At 32.5% G+C, this 15,527-nt stretch overlaps 2 protein-coding genes across 2 annotated transcripts in view; one reads left to right on the forward strand and one right to left on the reverse strand.

Moving 5' to 3' along the window:
* IFT74 (intraflagellar transport 74) overlaps positions 1 to 15,527 on the forward strand; it is a 90,651-nt gene that overhangs the window by 26,975 nt on the left and 48,149 nt on the right. Inside the window, exon 8 of the mRNA XM_030293713.2 lies at positions 1,163 to 1,224. Within this exon, the coding sequence (XP_030149573.1) occupies positions 1,163 to 1,224 (62 nt within the window). The remainder of the gene's footprint in view (positions 1 to 1,162; positions 1,225 to 15,527) is intronic.
* Positions 5,572 to 14,824, reverse strand: LRRC19 (leucine rich repeat containing 19). The gene is made up of 5 exons (XM_030293714.1): positions 14,469 to 14,824; positions 10,174 to 10,263; positions 7,954 to 8,467; positions 7,109 to 7,294; positions 5,572 to 6,614 (listed from the first exon to the last, which is right to left on the reverse strand). The coding sequence occupies exons 1-5, from the start codon at positions 14,559 to 14,561 to the stop codon at positions 6,286 to 6,288; spliced, it is 1,212 nt and encodes a 403-aa protein (XP_030149574.1). The 5' UTR covers positions 14,562 to 14,824; the 3' UTR covers positions 5,572 to 6,285.

Consider the following 15,527-nt stretch of genomic DNA (forward strand, 5'->3'; position numbering starts at 1 on the left):
ACACAGCGTTAGTTAGGGAGTCTTGTCTATATTTCCTTACATATAAATTAGTTTGCAATACTTTTGGTTCAGTATTTGCACAAAAGGAACTGACTACTCACTGGAAATACAGTTGCACTTTTACAAAGTTTTATAAGAAAGAGAGAAAAGTCAATAGTTATATAATGCCAGACATAATACTACTTTTTGATTGATAAATGATACTTTGTGTTCAGTGTTCTTAGATTCTTTGGTAGACGACAAAAGGATAGAAGCTAACTTATTTTGATTATAAACATTTAGGAGAAACTAACATAGTTTATATAACTTATAATTTCTTTATATAACTTTTATATAGTTTATAATATGGCTTAGAGCTTATACAGTCAGACTATTCTGTGAAAGCATAGAATTTATAAAATGACTTTCTAAATTAGAGTTCTAAAAACATGATAATTTCGTGAAATTAGTCTCAACTTTAGAACACAGGAAAATTCCCAACTTAAATATATATATATAGATATATTTATATTTATATAGATTTATATAAATCTATATATAATCCTATATAGGGTTTTATTTTTGAGTAATCTCTGCACCTAGTGTGGGCCTTGAACTCAAAACCCCAAGATGAAGAGTCATGCACTCTACCCACTAAGCCAGCTGGGCACCACTAAAAGTATATTTTTCATGCCAAATGTAAAATGTGAAAACCTCTTTATGTGTTTTGTCAGTTGTTTGGGATAGGTCAAAATTCTAGGCTGAATATGGACAGGTGGAGTCACATAGGAGTACTCAGGGTAAAATTCTGAATAATTTAAGAATAAAACTTGTGTTGGCCCTTAATTCAGCATATTACTAATCAACTGTTGAACAGTCAATAAATATTAGATTCTGTTTACATAAATTAAGTTTACGTTGGATTATTTGATAGATCACTAAAGAACAGTGAATATTTTTGGTTTGAGATTACAATGCCTGTGAAAAAGACTTCCTTTTCCAGGGGTTGTAGTTCGTTCAGTGAAATAAGTACCGTTTTGTTTTTTTTTTTTTTTTAACTTTGACAGTGGCGTTAGGATTATGATAATCTCTCAAATTGTTTATGACCAGCATACCTTTTAAAGAAGTAGCTCAGTTGAATGGTAATTTTTATCACTAACTTCTATGTTAACTCTTTATTCAGCTTAAAGCTCAAAATGATCGAGAAACACAAAGTATGGATATCATATTTACTGAAAGACAAGCGTAAGTACAATCCATGTAGAAATCAAACATTTACAAGTGAAGTGTATTAGGCAATTTAACTTTGGAGTCCTTTATTTCCTTATAAATTTTCTCGTTTTCTTCTGTTACATTTTTTTATTTTAAAAATTTGAATATTTGCAAAACAAATTTTATTGTTTATACATTTGTTATCTTCATTTACCACTAAGAAGCCAAATCCTGTATAAATAAAATAACTACATAGATTAGATAAATAAAATTTCTGTTTTAAGTACTTTAAAATCTAAGATGGATGAGAACATCTCCATCTCTGCCACTTTTAATTTTATTAATTTTATTTTATTTTTAATTTTTTTAAGGTTTATTTATTTTGAAAGAGGACATGAACAGGGGAGGGGCAGAGAGAGAGAGAGAGAGAGAGAGAGAGAATCCCAAGCAGGCTCTGCTGTGTCAGCGCAGAGCCTCACTCAGGCTTGGTCTCAGGAACTGCGAGAGCACGACCTGAGCCAATATCAAGAGTCAGATGTTCAACCAACTGAGCACCCAGGTGCCCCTACTACTTGTAATTTTAACCTGAGCTTTTTAACTATTTTGAATTATGATATTTAAGTCCCAGCCTAATAAAAGGGACATTATTAGTGGGCTATTTATATTATTTCATTATTCAATTATTAGTTTATAATTAATAGTTATATTAATGCATATATATATATATATATATATATATATATATGGATCTTTATATATAACATGTTTAAAGAACACGTGGCAGTGACAGCAATGTCTACAAAGATGTAGATGTGATGTGGTTATCTTAGTCCGTTTGGGATGCTATAACAAAATACCATAAACTTAGTATTTTATAAACAACCAGAATTTGTTGCTCACAGTTCTAGAGGCTGAGAAGACCAAGCTCAAGGCACCAGCATGGTCCCATTCTGGTGAAGGCCCTCTTCATGGTTCATACCAGGCATTTTCTTGCTGTATCCTCCCAAGGTAGAGGGGGTCTGTGGGATCTCTTTTATAAGCGTGCTGATCCTATTCATGAGGGCTTCAGCCTCATTACCTAGTCAGTACACAAAGACTGCACCTACTAATACCTTTGGGGGTTAGGATTTCAACACAAATTTTGGAGTGACATAAATATTCAGATAACAGCAGTTAACATAATTATTCTTCCTTGATTTTTAGCCTTAATTAAATACTATCTAAGGCAATGCAAACATAAAAAGATAAGCTATTATTATACACACACCCCATACATATTTTGTCTCAGAATTTTATCAGTATTAATCTCTTTGAGAGCGAGGATAATAAGTAACCGAAATTACTGAAATTCTGTAACACCACATATACTGTCCTATTACTTATGCACGTAGAGTAAATATTTGATAAAGAATAGGATGTTTACAGGTAATTTTAAAACATTTGGAAGATAAATATAGTTTTTCTGTTGATTAAAAACAAAGCATCAATCTATCGTTTGATGCTGTTATAAAGTGTGCCTTAGAAATTACAAATCCTGGAAGTCCCTTCACATTTACAAAGCAAATTCCATATTTATGGTGACCAGGTTGTTACTAGAAAATTTTCTTTTTTACTGTTGTTTTTGTTCTGGTTTTAAACCATTTAGCAAGTATTTATCACTTACCATACATAAAATACTCTCCTAGGTACCTAAGGAATAAATAATAAACTGTAGTCCATTTATATTTTATAACGGACTTTGATAAAAAAAAAACTATATAAAGTGTTTTTTATAGAGTTTAGAACCTTTAGAGTCTAGAACATTTAGGTCCTCATTTATTTCCTCATTTATCTGCAGTTGTATAATATTCAAGTCAGATTTGTATATATTATATGTACATGTTTTATAGATATTTCATCCAGAAAGATAACTCACAGATTATAAATTTAAGAATGCCACAGACTTTATGTCTATTAGGTTCATTTAGTTGAGGAAAAAGTTCTTAAAATATGGTAGTTTGTCCTGAAATGTGAGAACTTTCAAACTTAATATTGGCAGTTTGTAATTGAGGCTGAGTGAAATTGGTTCTCCTGACCCTGTTAAGCAGAAAATTAAATTAAGAACAAAAGTTACCTTCAAGAAGGTTACTTTTATATGCAGAGGGATAGACTTACTTCATGTGTTAATCAGATGGTCAACATCTCAATAACACAAGGCTGTATCTTGACCACATTCAAAGGGAACAAGTAATTTCATACCTTGAGAAGGCAAGTCTAAAAACTTTTTTTCATTCTCTTTTATAGTACTACCATTTAGTGATTTAGTGTGGTGACTAAACCATCTGGTTTATTATGTAACACCTATTCATAATAAGTTAGTTATATTATGCAGCCTTAATATATTACTACAGCATTAAGAAACTTGGTTTTAATTTAGTTTCACATGCCAAAAAAAAAAAAAATTTAGTTTTGCATGCCAATATTCAATTATAAGAGTTTTAAGAAAATAGATGTAGTTTGCTCATGTAGTATTTCATTTTACTACATTTTTTTCAGTATTAATATTTGCCTCTTAGGAAATGATATTTTGGTAAAATAATAGCTTTTTAGAAAAACGTGCATTTTTGGGAATGCAACCTGGTGCAGCCACTCTGGAAAACAGTATGGAGGTTCCTCAAAAAACTAAAAATAGAACTACCCTACGACCCAGTAATTGATCCACGAGATACAGGTGTGCTGTTTCGAAGGGACACATGCACCCCCATGTTTATAGCAGCACTATCAACAATAGCCAAAGTATGGAAAGAGCCCAAATGTCCATTGATGGATGAATGGATAAAGAAGATGTGGTATGTATATACAATGGAGTATTACTTGGCAATCAAAAAGAATGAAATCTTGCCATTTGCAACTACGTGGATGGAACTGGAGGGTATTATGCTAAGTGAAATTAGAGAAAGACAAATACCATGACTTCACTCATATGAGGAATTTAAGAGACAAAACAGATGAACATAAGGGAAGGGAAACAAAAATAATATAAAAACGGGAAGGGGGATAAAACAGAAGAGACTCATAAATATGGAGAACAAACTGAGGGTTACTGGAGGGGTTGTGGGAGGGAGGATGGGGGTAAGGGGCACTAAGGAATCTATTCCTGAAATCATTGTTGCACTATATGCTAACTAATTTGGATGTAAATTTAAAAAAATTTTAAAAATTAAAAAAAAAAGTGCATTTTGTTTCCATAATTATCTCTTATAATTGAGATTTAAAACAATAAAGTATAAATGATATTATCTAGTAAGAAATTTTACATGTAAAACATTTATGTCCTTTATTGAAAACATGTTTCTATAAACACAGACAAATATACATTATAAATAAGTGAGTTCTATTTGACAGGGCATATATGTATCATCCTTAACAGTTTTTATTTTCCTCATTAGACATTTGAGCTGAATTTACTATTGGTATAATGGCTATTCTGCAGAATATAACATATATCTACATTATTTTTAGTTTCTTTTTTCTAAGAAACTATTAGGTGCATAGGCATTTTGAGAAATGACACAAAAATAAAACAGTGTATTAAACACTTATGTTCCCATCTCCCAGCTCCATCAGCTCATATCCATTCCTGCTCCATACAGACCTCTAGGCACTCACTACTGCCTTCCCTGTATTACGATGAAGAAGTTCTAAAGATATTGTATTATTTCATCTATAAATGTATTTTATTTTAGTGTTTTAGAGATGTTCTCTTCTCTAAAAGATATAGATAAATACACTTAATTTCCACCCATATGGAAGGTAAAAATGATGGATTGTTTTTTACAGCTTTTAATGCCACTGTTTGCATTAAGTTGTTAAATTATGATTGCAGCCAACTGAATTAGTAAATAATAAGAATTAGTAAATAATTAACTTCAGACCCTTCCTATAATAGTTTAAGGCCATTCTTGTCCAAACTACATTTTTTGGACCATTAATGTGCTATGAACTCTTTATGGGCATACTTCAAATAAAGGGTTTTGTTGTCAAGTAAGTTTGGAAAATTCTTAAAACTTGGTTCTTGAAGAGCAGAGTACTTTAGCTTAGTAGAGTTTCAAATAAGTCATATGACAAAGAATCTTGTTTCACTTTGTTTAAACTCAGTATTTCCTATAGGAATTCTGTAGTAATTTGTCCATGTACCTTTTCCCCCCTTATAAATATTTCTGGGCATTTTTCTGGAAATTAATATTCTGTAAAACAATTTGGGAAACATTGCTCCATCTACAGGATCCCAAACAGCTGTGCCTGGACCATCGGAAATTTCTCACATCCAGCCAAATTCATTTGAATAGAGTTCTCCTAAGAGAGGGAAAAAAATAGATTTTTAAAAACAGGATTCACAGATACTTGTGATAGCCACTTTGGAAGCCACCATACTGTTCATTTGTGACGATCATGCATTATGGTGATGGTCTTTCTTTATAGACAAAATCAGTACTTTTTTTTTTTTTTTTTTTTTTTGGAAATCAGTAGTAACTTGTTAGGGATTGTGCTTGGACGTTGTGCCTGGGCTTTAAGTTAGTACTAAATTTTCAGGAAATTTATTGTGCTAATTCTGGAAGCATTGAAAAAATATTTTCCAATTCCATGAATTCATTCTATGAGCATAAAATCAATCTTAGTCTGTTGTATATTTAAGCTTCTTCACTTTGACTTCTCATATCCAAAACCTTTATTTTTCACTTACTCCAGTCAATAAATGTTAATATAATTTAATATGTAGTGAATCAAATATCTGGGCTAATATGAGAATCAATTCATTTTAATTAATTAATAATTTACTTTAGGTCTTTTTCTTATTAGGATGTATGGTCTCCTGAATACTGCTGAGAAAAGTAATGCTTCTGTTGTAACTGTTAGCTACCGGATAATGTCATTTACTATATTTGCACATACTTGCTCAGTACCAATGAGAAAAACATGATTTTATGATATTCATGTGTTGTAATTAATATGAAAGTACTACTAGCCACAGTTTGGTATGTCACATGCCTAATCTCTATGTCTAAACTGTGAGTGAGCCAATAACATTTTTAAAGAATCAAACATTGAAGAGAATTAATTTTCTTCACATAATTCATGAGTATCTATATATTTGTCTTCAATAAACCCATCATCGTCTATTACAAATGAATGTAGTTGTTCAAATATTACTGTAGTTTCTTCAGAGTTTGTATGTGAGGCCTGTGAAAGAGAACTTGAATTTCCAGTAAAACCATCTTCATAGGTTTCTGCTTCATGCTCTTCCAGGCGATGATGATTGTAACTAAGCAGAAAATTATACCATATTGGGCATTTGATAGCAATAAAAATGAGGAATGAAGTCATCAGTACAGTGACTACCACACCAAGAAGAAAAGCCCAGCTTTTTCCAAGAAGTTTATGTTCTTAATTGGAATACCGAGAAAGAGAGAGAGAGAAAGAGATTTTGTTAATTGACAGAAATAAAATAATCATAATTACATGTCCTAATAACTCCATAGTATTGGTATTAGAAATAAACACACATTCTAATTTTCTTTAAACAAAAGTTACTAAGACTACAGTAAATTAAGATATTTCATAGTGTGATGAGAAAATACCTTTTTTTCAAAATAGCTACCTATCTTTGCAGATACTGTTTATCAATTCAACTTAAATCATTATTGATTTATACCTGTTGAGAATTGTTACTTAACCAGTCGAAAGTAAGGCTCAGAGAAGTTAAATAAGTTGCATTATGGCATTGGATGGTAACTGGCAGAACCTGGTTTGGAAACCTAGTATTTTGTAAATCTTTTGTTCAAATGAGGAATTGTTCTTTTACATTGTTTCTAGAAATTTAAAATTCAGTTTATTTAGTCTACTGCCCCAATATTAATATTTAAGACCAGTACATTACCTGAATTTTTTAAGTTGTTCAAAGAGCTGTTAAATGTTGAATTGTTAATGGACTGAGAGTGGTTATAAAGATCTTCATTTATAGGTGGAGAAAATTTTGAGTAGCACTCAGCATTGTATGGTACAGTTGTGATACTATAGCGTTCCAGGATATCTGGGTAGGCACATGTGGTGATGTTCTCATTTTCTGGTAAATCAGAATTAAGATTTGTTATGGAAAATAGGGTTAATAATATTAGTAAATTTTTATAGCTAACATAATTATTTTTACCTAGAATTTTTGGTAATGACCTATCATCATTAAAGATTATAAGAAAGAAACTCTTATATTTGCCTAGCAACACTATAAGGGAAAGATTCATATTCTTGTTTATTAAGTTATTTTATGAATATAGTTCAAGTGTAATATGTTTATTGTTTAGTTTATGTATTAAAGTAAAGATGGTATGATTAAGATTGTGGTGAAAATTGATCACAGGCAGAGCATGGTTTGCAGTTAAGCAAATAGGGCACCTGTTTTTATCTACTCTCTGGCAGGATATCCTAAGAAAAGGAAATACACCTAAAAAAAATTACTCTTATGTATTCACACTGCAAACTTAATACATGAAGTGATAGTATCATTTCACATATATAGAACATTTAAAATTTTCTTTTTTTTTTTTTTTTTTTCCTGAAAGGCAGAGGAAGAACATCTATTCAGCAATTACTTTTTATTGTTTCTTCCTGCTTCCCTTAAACAGGAATAGTTTCTTTTTCTTTAAAACATGAAGTGAGAGACTTTCCTGGGGTGGAACAATCAAAAATCAATCACATTTTGGTTTTGATTAAATTATGTTAGCTTACCTAGTGTCACATTTGAGGTGTTCAACCATTTCTGCAAATTCAGTAGACTACAAGAGCAGTTCCATGGATTTCCATATAAAATTATTAATTCCAGACGAAACATTCGTGGTACATCAAAATAGCTTATCAAATTGCCTTGCAGATTCAGAAGTATTAGGTTTTTTAGAGGCACAAATATATCAGGATTCAGTTGAAATATTTTGTTTTGACAGAGATGTAACTGTTTTAGTTTATTTAAGCCTATGAACGCACCCTGTTGAATTATGTGGATGGAGTTTGTACACATATTTAAAATTTCTAGGTTGGAGAGGTTACCAAAGCTGTTATTATATAACATAATGATATTGTTCTCAATCAAATAGAGTTCAGTGAGTAAAAAATAGGTCTGTAGAACCCTTGTGTCTGTAACATTCAGAGAAATTTGGTTATAACTGAGATCAAGTATAGTAATGTTTTTATTGATATCCACTGGAATTAACGAATAATTCATTTCAGTGAAATTATATTTGACTTCCTAAAAAAGAAAAAATCAGAAATTAATTAGGAAAAATATTAACAGAATTTCCCAAATTTTCATATCCAGGTAATTAGATATTTAGGAGAAAATAGTTTTAGGAAATATTTCCTCTCTAATATTTGATGTTACAATGTAAAAAAGGTAAAGAAAATACTTTTATTTCTTTATCGGGATGAAATACTGAAGATTAAGGAAATTCTGATACATGTAATTGAGCAAAGATCTTCTAGTTTACCATATATACTTTATGTTATTACAGAAAGAAAGACTATGGGTGTAATTCCATTTATGTATGTGGAAATACATGGCAAATAATAATTCTCTTATTTAGTACTTCATTTGTGCAGATTTATAATGAAATTTAAAATTTGTTGTTTTTAAAAATCAGAGCTACCAACACTAGGGCTATTAAATCATTAAATCATTCAGAAATATTACTCAAGATATAACTCTATAGAATTAACAGCTCAAAGTTTCGTGTTTTAAAAGAAAATATTTATTGGGGCACCAGGGTGGCTTAGTTAAACGTCCAACTCAACTCTGGCTCAGGTCAAGCAGCGTCTCGGGCTCTGCACTGGGCATGGAACCTGCTTAACATTCTCTCTCTTCCTTTCTCTCTGTCCCTTCCCTGCTTATGTTCTCTCTCAAAAAAAATGAAAATACATACTTTATTAATTTTTTTAAGTAATATCTGTACCCAGCATGGGGCTTGAACTCATGATCCCAAGATCAAGAATCATGTCCTACCGACTGAGCCAGCCAGGTGCCCCCAGAAAATATTTATTTTATAACAGAAATTGAACCATGTATTGAATTTAAGAGCCAGGAAGCATGAAGAAGTGCTTTCCTTATTTGGATATAGAGCCAAAAAAAATAGTTCTTATTTTGACTATTTTTGCAATTGAAGTATCTCCCTAAAAACAATAATGTAACAACAATAATTTTCCTCATAAATATATGATTTTTTTTAAAAAAAATTCCTACATTTTAAAAAGTAGTGTTTGGGGGTGCCTGGCTGGTTCAGTTGGTAGAGCATGTGACGCTTAATCTTCAGGCCCTGAGTTTGAGCCCCACTTTGGGAGTAGAGATTACTTAAAACAAGACAGTGGTGTTTATGTCCTGAAACTAATCTCACATTTTATAGTGAAAACTTTTAAAGAACTAAGTTAAAAAAAAATGGGGGCACCTGGGTGGCTCAGTCATTTGTGTCCGACTCTTGATTTCGACTCAGGTCATGATCCCAGGGTTGTGGGATCAAGTCCCACGTTTGGCTCCATGGCTGAGCATTGAGCCTACTTGTTTCTCTTTCTCTCTCTCTCTCTCTCTCTCTCTCTCTCTCTCTCTCTCTCTCTCTCCCTCTCTCCCTCTCTCCCTCTCTCCCTCCCTCCCTCCCTCCCTCCCTCTCCCTCTCCCTCTCCCTCTCCCCCTCTCTCCCCCCCCATCTGCCCCTTTCCACCACTCGAACATGTGCTGTCTGTCTAAAATAAAAAAAATAAATAAAAAGCATGTGTTTTCAATTTATAAAAAAAAATTTATAGACTGCTTTTGTCAAATTAGAATCCAGCTTACATATCACAGATTTTGAATATAGACAGCTAAACATTTGGTTGTGATAGCTTGGATTTTTTTCTTTTATTGTCTTGGGATATTTTACTAAATGTACAGAAAGTATACCTTTGAAAATATTGGTTGTAAAAACTTACTGTTCTAGAAGACTGGCTGTTGTCTGATAACAATAGCATGGAGAGGGGCCAAAATAAGATTGTGATGCATGTAGTTTTCATATCGCAAGCCTGATAGAAAAGAGAGTATTTTCATCTCAGTAGGATACTAGAACTTTAGAGATGATTGAGGACATTTTGATTTCCTTTTTTCTCCTTGTAAATCTATTTTTTCTTAAAATATGTAAAATGTAAAACAAGTACATGTCCCTGAACTCTTCCTTGCTCTCTAATCTTAACAAATTGGAAAGCTCCTGGCAAATGAAATTTGAATATATTTTAGAATGTTTATGAGTTCCTGAATTGATTGAAAAGAAATTTAATAGAACTGGTTGTATATTTTAAAATTTTAATAATGTGCGTGAAAGAAAGTTTTATATACATACATATGTGTACATGTTTAATATGCTTATATTGTTATTTCTTGGTTTTTTTAGATTTTAGGCATTGTCTGTTGGTATAATCCATTGACTTAAAACCGTAGGAGTTGAGAGCCTTCAGCTCTTTTTCAAACACTTGCTACCTTCATCTCCAATCCATCAAATGTATGCTTTTTATCTCTTCATTCTCCAAACATAGTTACTTATAATTTTGGCTAGATGAGTATTCAGGGCTTATCATGAACGTATAAATACTGTTAATGACTGAGCCATGTAACAGGATTACTTTCCTGTTCCTGTACACTTTTTTTTCCTCTAAATTACTGTATTTTTCATGTGCTTAGTTTTTTTTTATTTTTTTTTATGAATTGATACCTAAACTCTCCCCTAACATATCGCTAAATAGTTTATACTTAATTAGATATTTAACGTTCCATCTTCTTAAAGAAGTCTCTCCTTAGGCCTTACTTAGAATGAAATTGCTGGACTTTTTCTTGGGAATCCCTAAATGTTATTATCCTTAGTTTTTTTGTTTTGTTTTGTTTTCTTTTTCTCTTGGACTGGTTGGCTTTCCCAAAATGACTTTCAACTGTCTGAACAGATAAGGCCAGGTAGTGAGCTGAGAGCTGAGTGGTGAAAAAGGGGGGTTTATCTCAGTAATTAGTATGTAAACTTTAATTTACTCCCCGTTTTTGGCCTAACATTCCTGCATTCACTTGTGCTTAGTGCCCAGATTCCCTTTGTTGTATTCTCCCCAGAGGGAAAAAAAAGGCCTCAGTCTTATGCTTATGTAGGAGAGGAACTTTACTTGGCTGGGCAGAGGCAAGGAGGAAGAATTTTAACTATGTTTTATTCCTTTCTTCTCCAGTTCCAGAGTACCTGGTGCTGCCAGTTTCTGGGCCATTTATGGGTTCTGTGGTATAATTCAAGAAACTTCTCAGCTTGCCCCACTGCTGGCTTGGAAACATTTTGCTTTCCTAGATTCCACTTAACCATTAACTTTCAAGTTTCTTGGTTTTATTGCTGTTGCCCTCTCTTCCATTCTCTTTGTCCTTATTACTTTTTATTTTCATTTAAGTCAGGTTTGGGTCAGGAGTCAAAGTTAACATGTACATCCAACATGCCATCTTTTTTTTTTTTTTTTTAATTTTTTTTTTTTTCAACGTTTATTTATTTTTGGGACAGAGAGAGACAGAGCATGAACGGGGGAGGGGCAGAGAGAGAGGGAGACACAGAATCGGAAACAGGCTCCAGGCTCTGAGCCATCAGCCCAGAGCTTGACGCGGGGCTCAAACTCACGGACTGCGAGATCGTGACCTGGGTGAAGTCAGACGCTTAACCGACTGCGCCACCCAGGCGCCCCCAACATGCCATCTTTAACTGGAAATTGCCATTAATTTGAGTAAACTCTTGTTGCTAAATAATTACTTTCCATTTAGTCATTTTATTCATGACCTTGATGTTTCTTGTTTTTATCTGTTTTCTTAAGGTCAGCATTAGAAAACTATATTGCAAACAAATGATCATTTAAGAGGATATGAATATATCCTGTTATAATCCTTATTGGCTTTCTGAAATTTAGTCTTTTAAATCTTAGAGCATTTCTTGCAATGCGATACTTAATACTTTAAAGGGTAAGTTTATTCCTTCAGAGCAGGAAGTAGAAAACTATTCAGAATGAGCAAGCCTCATTTCAAGTTATAAAATCTGTTGTTGCCTCATTAGCAATGAGGAATTTACTGTTATTTCAGTTTTGGTCTATTTTAGTTCACTTTCTCATTACCTTCAGTATGTTGATTTGTTTATACTTATATCTCTTTTATTTCTCCTTTACCATAGTTAAATTTATTAGAAAAAGCCACTGCTGTCCTAGATTTCACAAACTGGATGTAGACTCAGAATCAGATTCTTTTAGAATCAGATTTAGAATCTGATTCTTTTAAAATCAGAAATGAGTTCAAGCTCTTATTCCAGAACATTGTCCACAAAAGGGGATCCCTAATTCATACATAAAAGGTACTTTACCCCTGTTTAACCACCTCTAGGAACATGTGTACAGCCTTGTCAATGGCTTGTGTCAGTATTTATCAGTGGGGTAGCAAAGTTCTTAGTGAGGGTGCAAATGTAGGTAAGGTAGTGGTGAGTAAGGGAAAAGTCCTATTTTTTTCAGAAATAAGTAGGATAGGGATCATTAAAGGAAGCAAATAGGCTACAAAAAAAATGAGCTGATTCTAAGAAATTATGTGGAAAAGAAGCAGCTAAAGTATGTAATGGAGAGATCAGGCAGGACTATAAACCAATGTGTAATTTATGATCTTTATCCTCTATTTCATACTAATAATTGCTTTCTCTAGTGTGCTAAAGGTGATAAGATTAGAAAAGGATTTTTCCCCATTTTTTGATAAATTTCAGAGTTAGGAGCAATATATATGCAGAGCTTAAGGTAGATTCTTATAGTGTTCAGCAAATCTCAAGCATTGTTAGGTCTAAAGCTATGAAATGCATTGATTAGACTACGCAGTCTGTGGGGCTTTTCATATATTTTGTGTGTCTTTTGGAAGGGGAAAGATTAAAAGAGGGGGTGGGGGCACCTGGATGGCGCAGTCGGTTAAGTGTCCTACTTGAGCTCAGGTCATGATCTTGCAGTTCGTGGGTTTTAGCTCCTCATCATCGGGCTCTGTGCTGACAGTTCAGAGCCTGAAACCTGTAGATTCTGTGTCTCCCTTTCTCTCTGCCCCTCCCCTGCTTGTTTTCTGTCTCTCTCAAAAGTAAATATTAAAACAAATTTTTTTTTTTAATAAATAAAAGAGGGAGTGGATGTTGACCATCACAACGTGAGTAGAGAAGTCCCTAGACAAAAACATTTGCTAGCATTATTGGCTATCTTAAAGAAATCAGGTGGGTGGAATAGCTAGCCAGTAGATAGGTTATGCAGATTGTCCTTGAGTCACTTTACCGCATTTAAAACATTGGTGTAAAAAGAAGATATCTATTACTGCCTTTTTCCTCCCATTGGAATTTTTTCTCAATTTGAAATTTATTTTGAAATGATACTTGGGTTTGAATTTAGTGATAAAAAAATAAAGAACAAATGGAATAACAGTTTCTTTTAATTTACAAAATAAAGTGCCTTTTGACTTAGCTTACAGCCTACCTTACAGGAAAAAAAAGCTTTACACAAAAGTAAATAATAGGTAAAGAATAGTGTTCCCCTTAGTGCGTTTTCAAGTATAAGTTTCTTGGGAGTTTTTGGTTATTTACTTCCTATGACTTTCATACCATGAAATAAAAAGATGCTGCAATTATGTTGGTTTTGTTAAATAAAATGTATATATAGGTTTGCCATTAAATATTTTAGTTACGCCAGAATTTGATGTGTTTGAAGATATTAACAGTTCATGATTAACTTCACTTTTGTAGTCAACCATTTTATAGATTTTTTTTGCAAACTTAAACATTTTTATAATGGAAAATTTCAAGAGAAAACCTCTGAGCAAGGAGAATAGTCACACCTAATTTCAGCAACTACCAATTAGCGGCCAGTTGTTTTGGTTTTTTTTTCATCTTTTAAATTTGTTTTAAGTTAATGTCATTTTTCAGAATGCTCTGTGATTAACATATTTCAAAATAAAAAGATCTTATATATTTGATTAGCTAGATGCAACCTTTTTCCCCCAAAAAAAGAAAAATTAGTTTGCATTGCATTATAACTTTATTCGAGAAAGTTTTTTGGCCATGTCCCAGGTGTATATTTCTAAAGTAGATCATGTGAAGATATAATCATATTTTCTCCTCTTTCATCACTTATTAAAGATTTTTGTACAGACTTAACAAATCTAAATATGTTTTTTTTAATTCACCAGCAACCACCAAACCTATAAATATATAGGATCTTACCTTTACTTTTTTCTTTTGTCTCTGAGATTCGTGTGCTAAGGAGTCTACTGTTTCTTCTACACCATTAAAAAAAAGTATGTCATATGATTGCATTTCACTTATGTTTTAACCTTTGTACCTAGTGAACACGTGATTAAAAAAAACTAGACTTCCTTAGCAAAAGATTGACTAGAAGAATAATTTCTTAAAGTCATCTTTGACTTTTTTAACGTAACAAATAAAGTGCGTTGCTTAACCTTTGTGTTTCTTAATTACTCTTGAAAAATTTAAATATTAGCAAATTCACTTTGCAAGTTAAAGTATATAATATTGAGAATGCATACTTTAAAAGATATGTTGTTAGAGTGATTTAAAGTTAGTCCTAAAGGTATTTTGTGTTTAGAAAGATTCAAATTGAAAAGATACCACCAAGTTTTGTATTCCCCTGAGTTTCAACTTTGTTATTTACTCATTTTTATGACACTGTCATTGGTGGTTTTACTGCCAAGTTATAACAGGAGCAAAGTGCTCAGAGCATCAAAAGACCTGACACTTGGCATTGTGTGGCCTTCAAAAAATGAGTTACCTTCCTTATGCTGCAGCTTCTCATCTGTGAAATAGAATACTGTATAGTATGAGCTCCCATATTACTACAGTAGACAGATAAATCAGGCAAAAACATGGTTAAGATTCCTTATTGATAGTGAATAATCATGGAATTTAGAATGAGTTAGTTCCAAAAGATTAACTCCTCTGAGCCTAGTATCCTTAATCTATGAAACAAAGAGATTGCAATAGATGACCTTTTCTGCTTCAAAGTTCTGTGAGCCCGTAAACCGTATCAGTTCAGCATTTGTGGTACTATAGTAATTGAAATTCAAAGTGAAGATATCACTCTGTCCAGCAGTGAGACAAAAATAAATAGAAATTCCAGGTTGTTTGATTTTGTTCATTTTTTTTTCTTAAGTTTTATTTATTTAAGTAATCTCTACATCCCATGTTGGGCTTGAACTCACAACTCTGAGATTAAGAGTCGCATGCTCCTGCACTTGAGCCAGCCAGGCACCCCTGATTTTGTTC

This window comes from Lynx canadensis, chromosome D4 (assembly GCF_007474595.2).
Source record: "Lynx canadensis isolate LIC74 chromosome D4, mLynCan4.pri.v2, whole genome shotgun sequence".
In the NCBI taxonomy this organism is placed as follows: domain Eukaryota; kingdom Metazoa; phylum Chordata; class Mammalia; order Carnivora; family Felidae; genus Lynx; species Lynx canadensis.

Coding starts and splice junctions, on each gene's coding strand:
- LRRC19 (XM_030293714.1), bottom strand. CDS start 14,561: ATGCAATCATATGACATACTTTTTTTTAATGGTGTAGAAGAAACAGTA. Junction 10,264..14,468: donor GACAAAAGAAAAAAGTAAAG/GTAAGATCCTAT, acceptor CTTTTCTATCAG/GCTTGCGATATGAAAACTAC. Junction 8,468..10,173: donor ACAGCCAGTCTTCTAGAACA/GTAAGTTTTTAC, acceptor TTTCTTTTTTAG/GAAGTCAAATATAATTTCAC.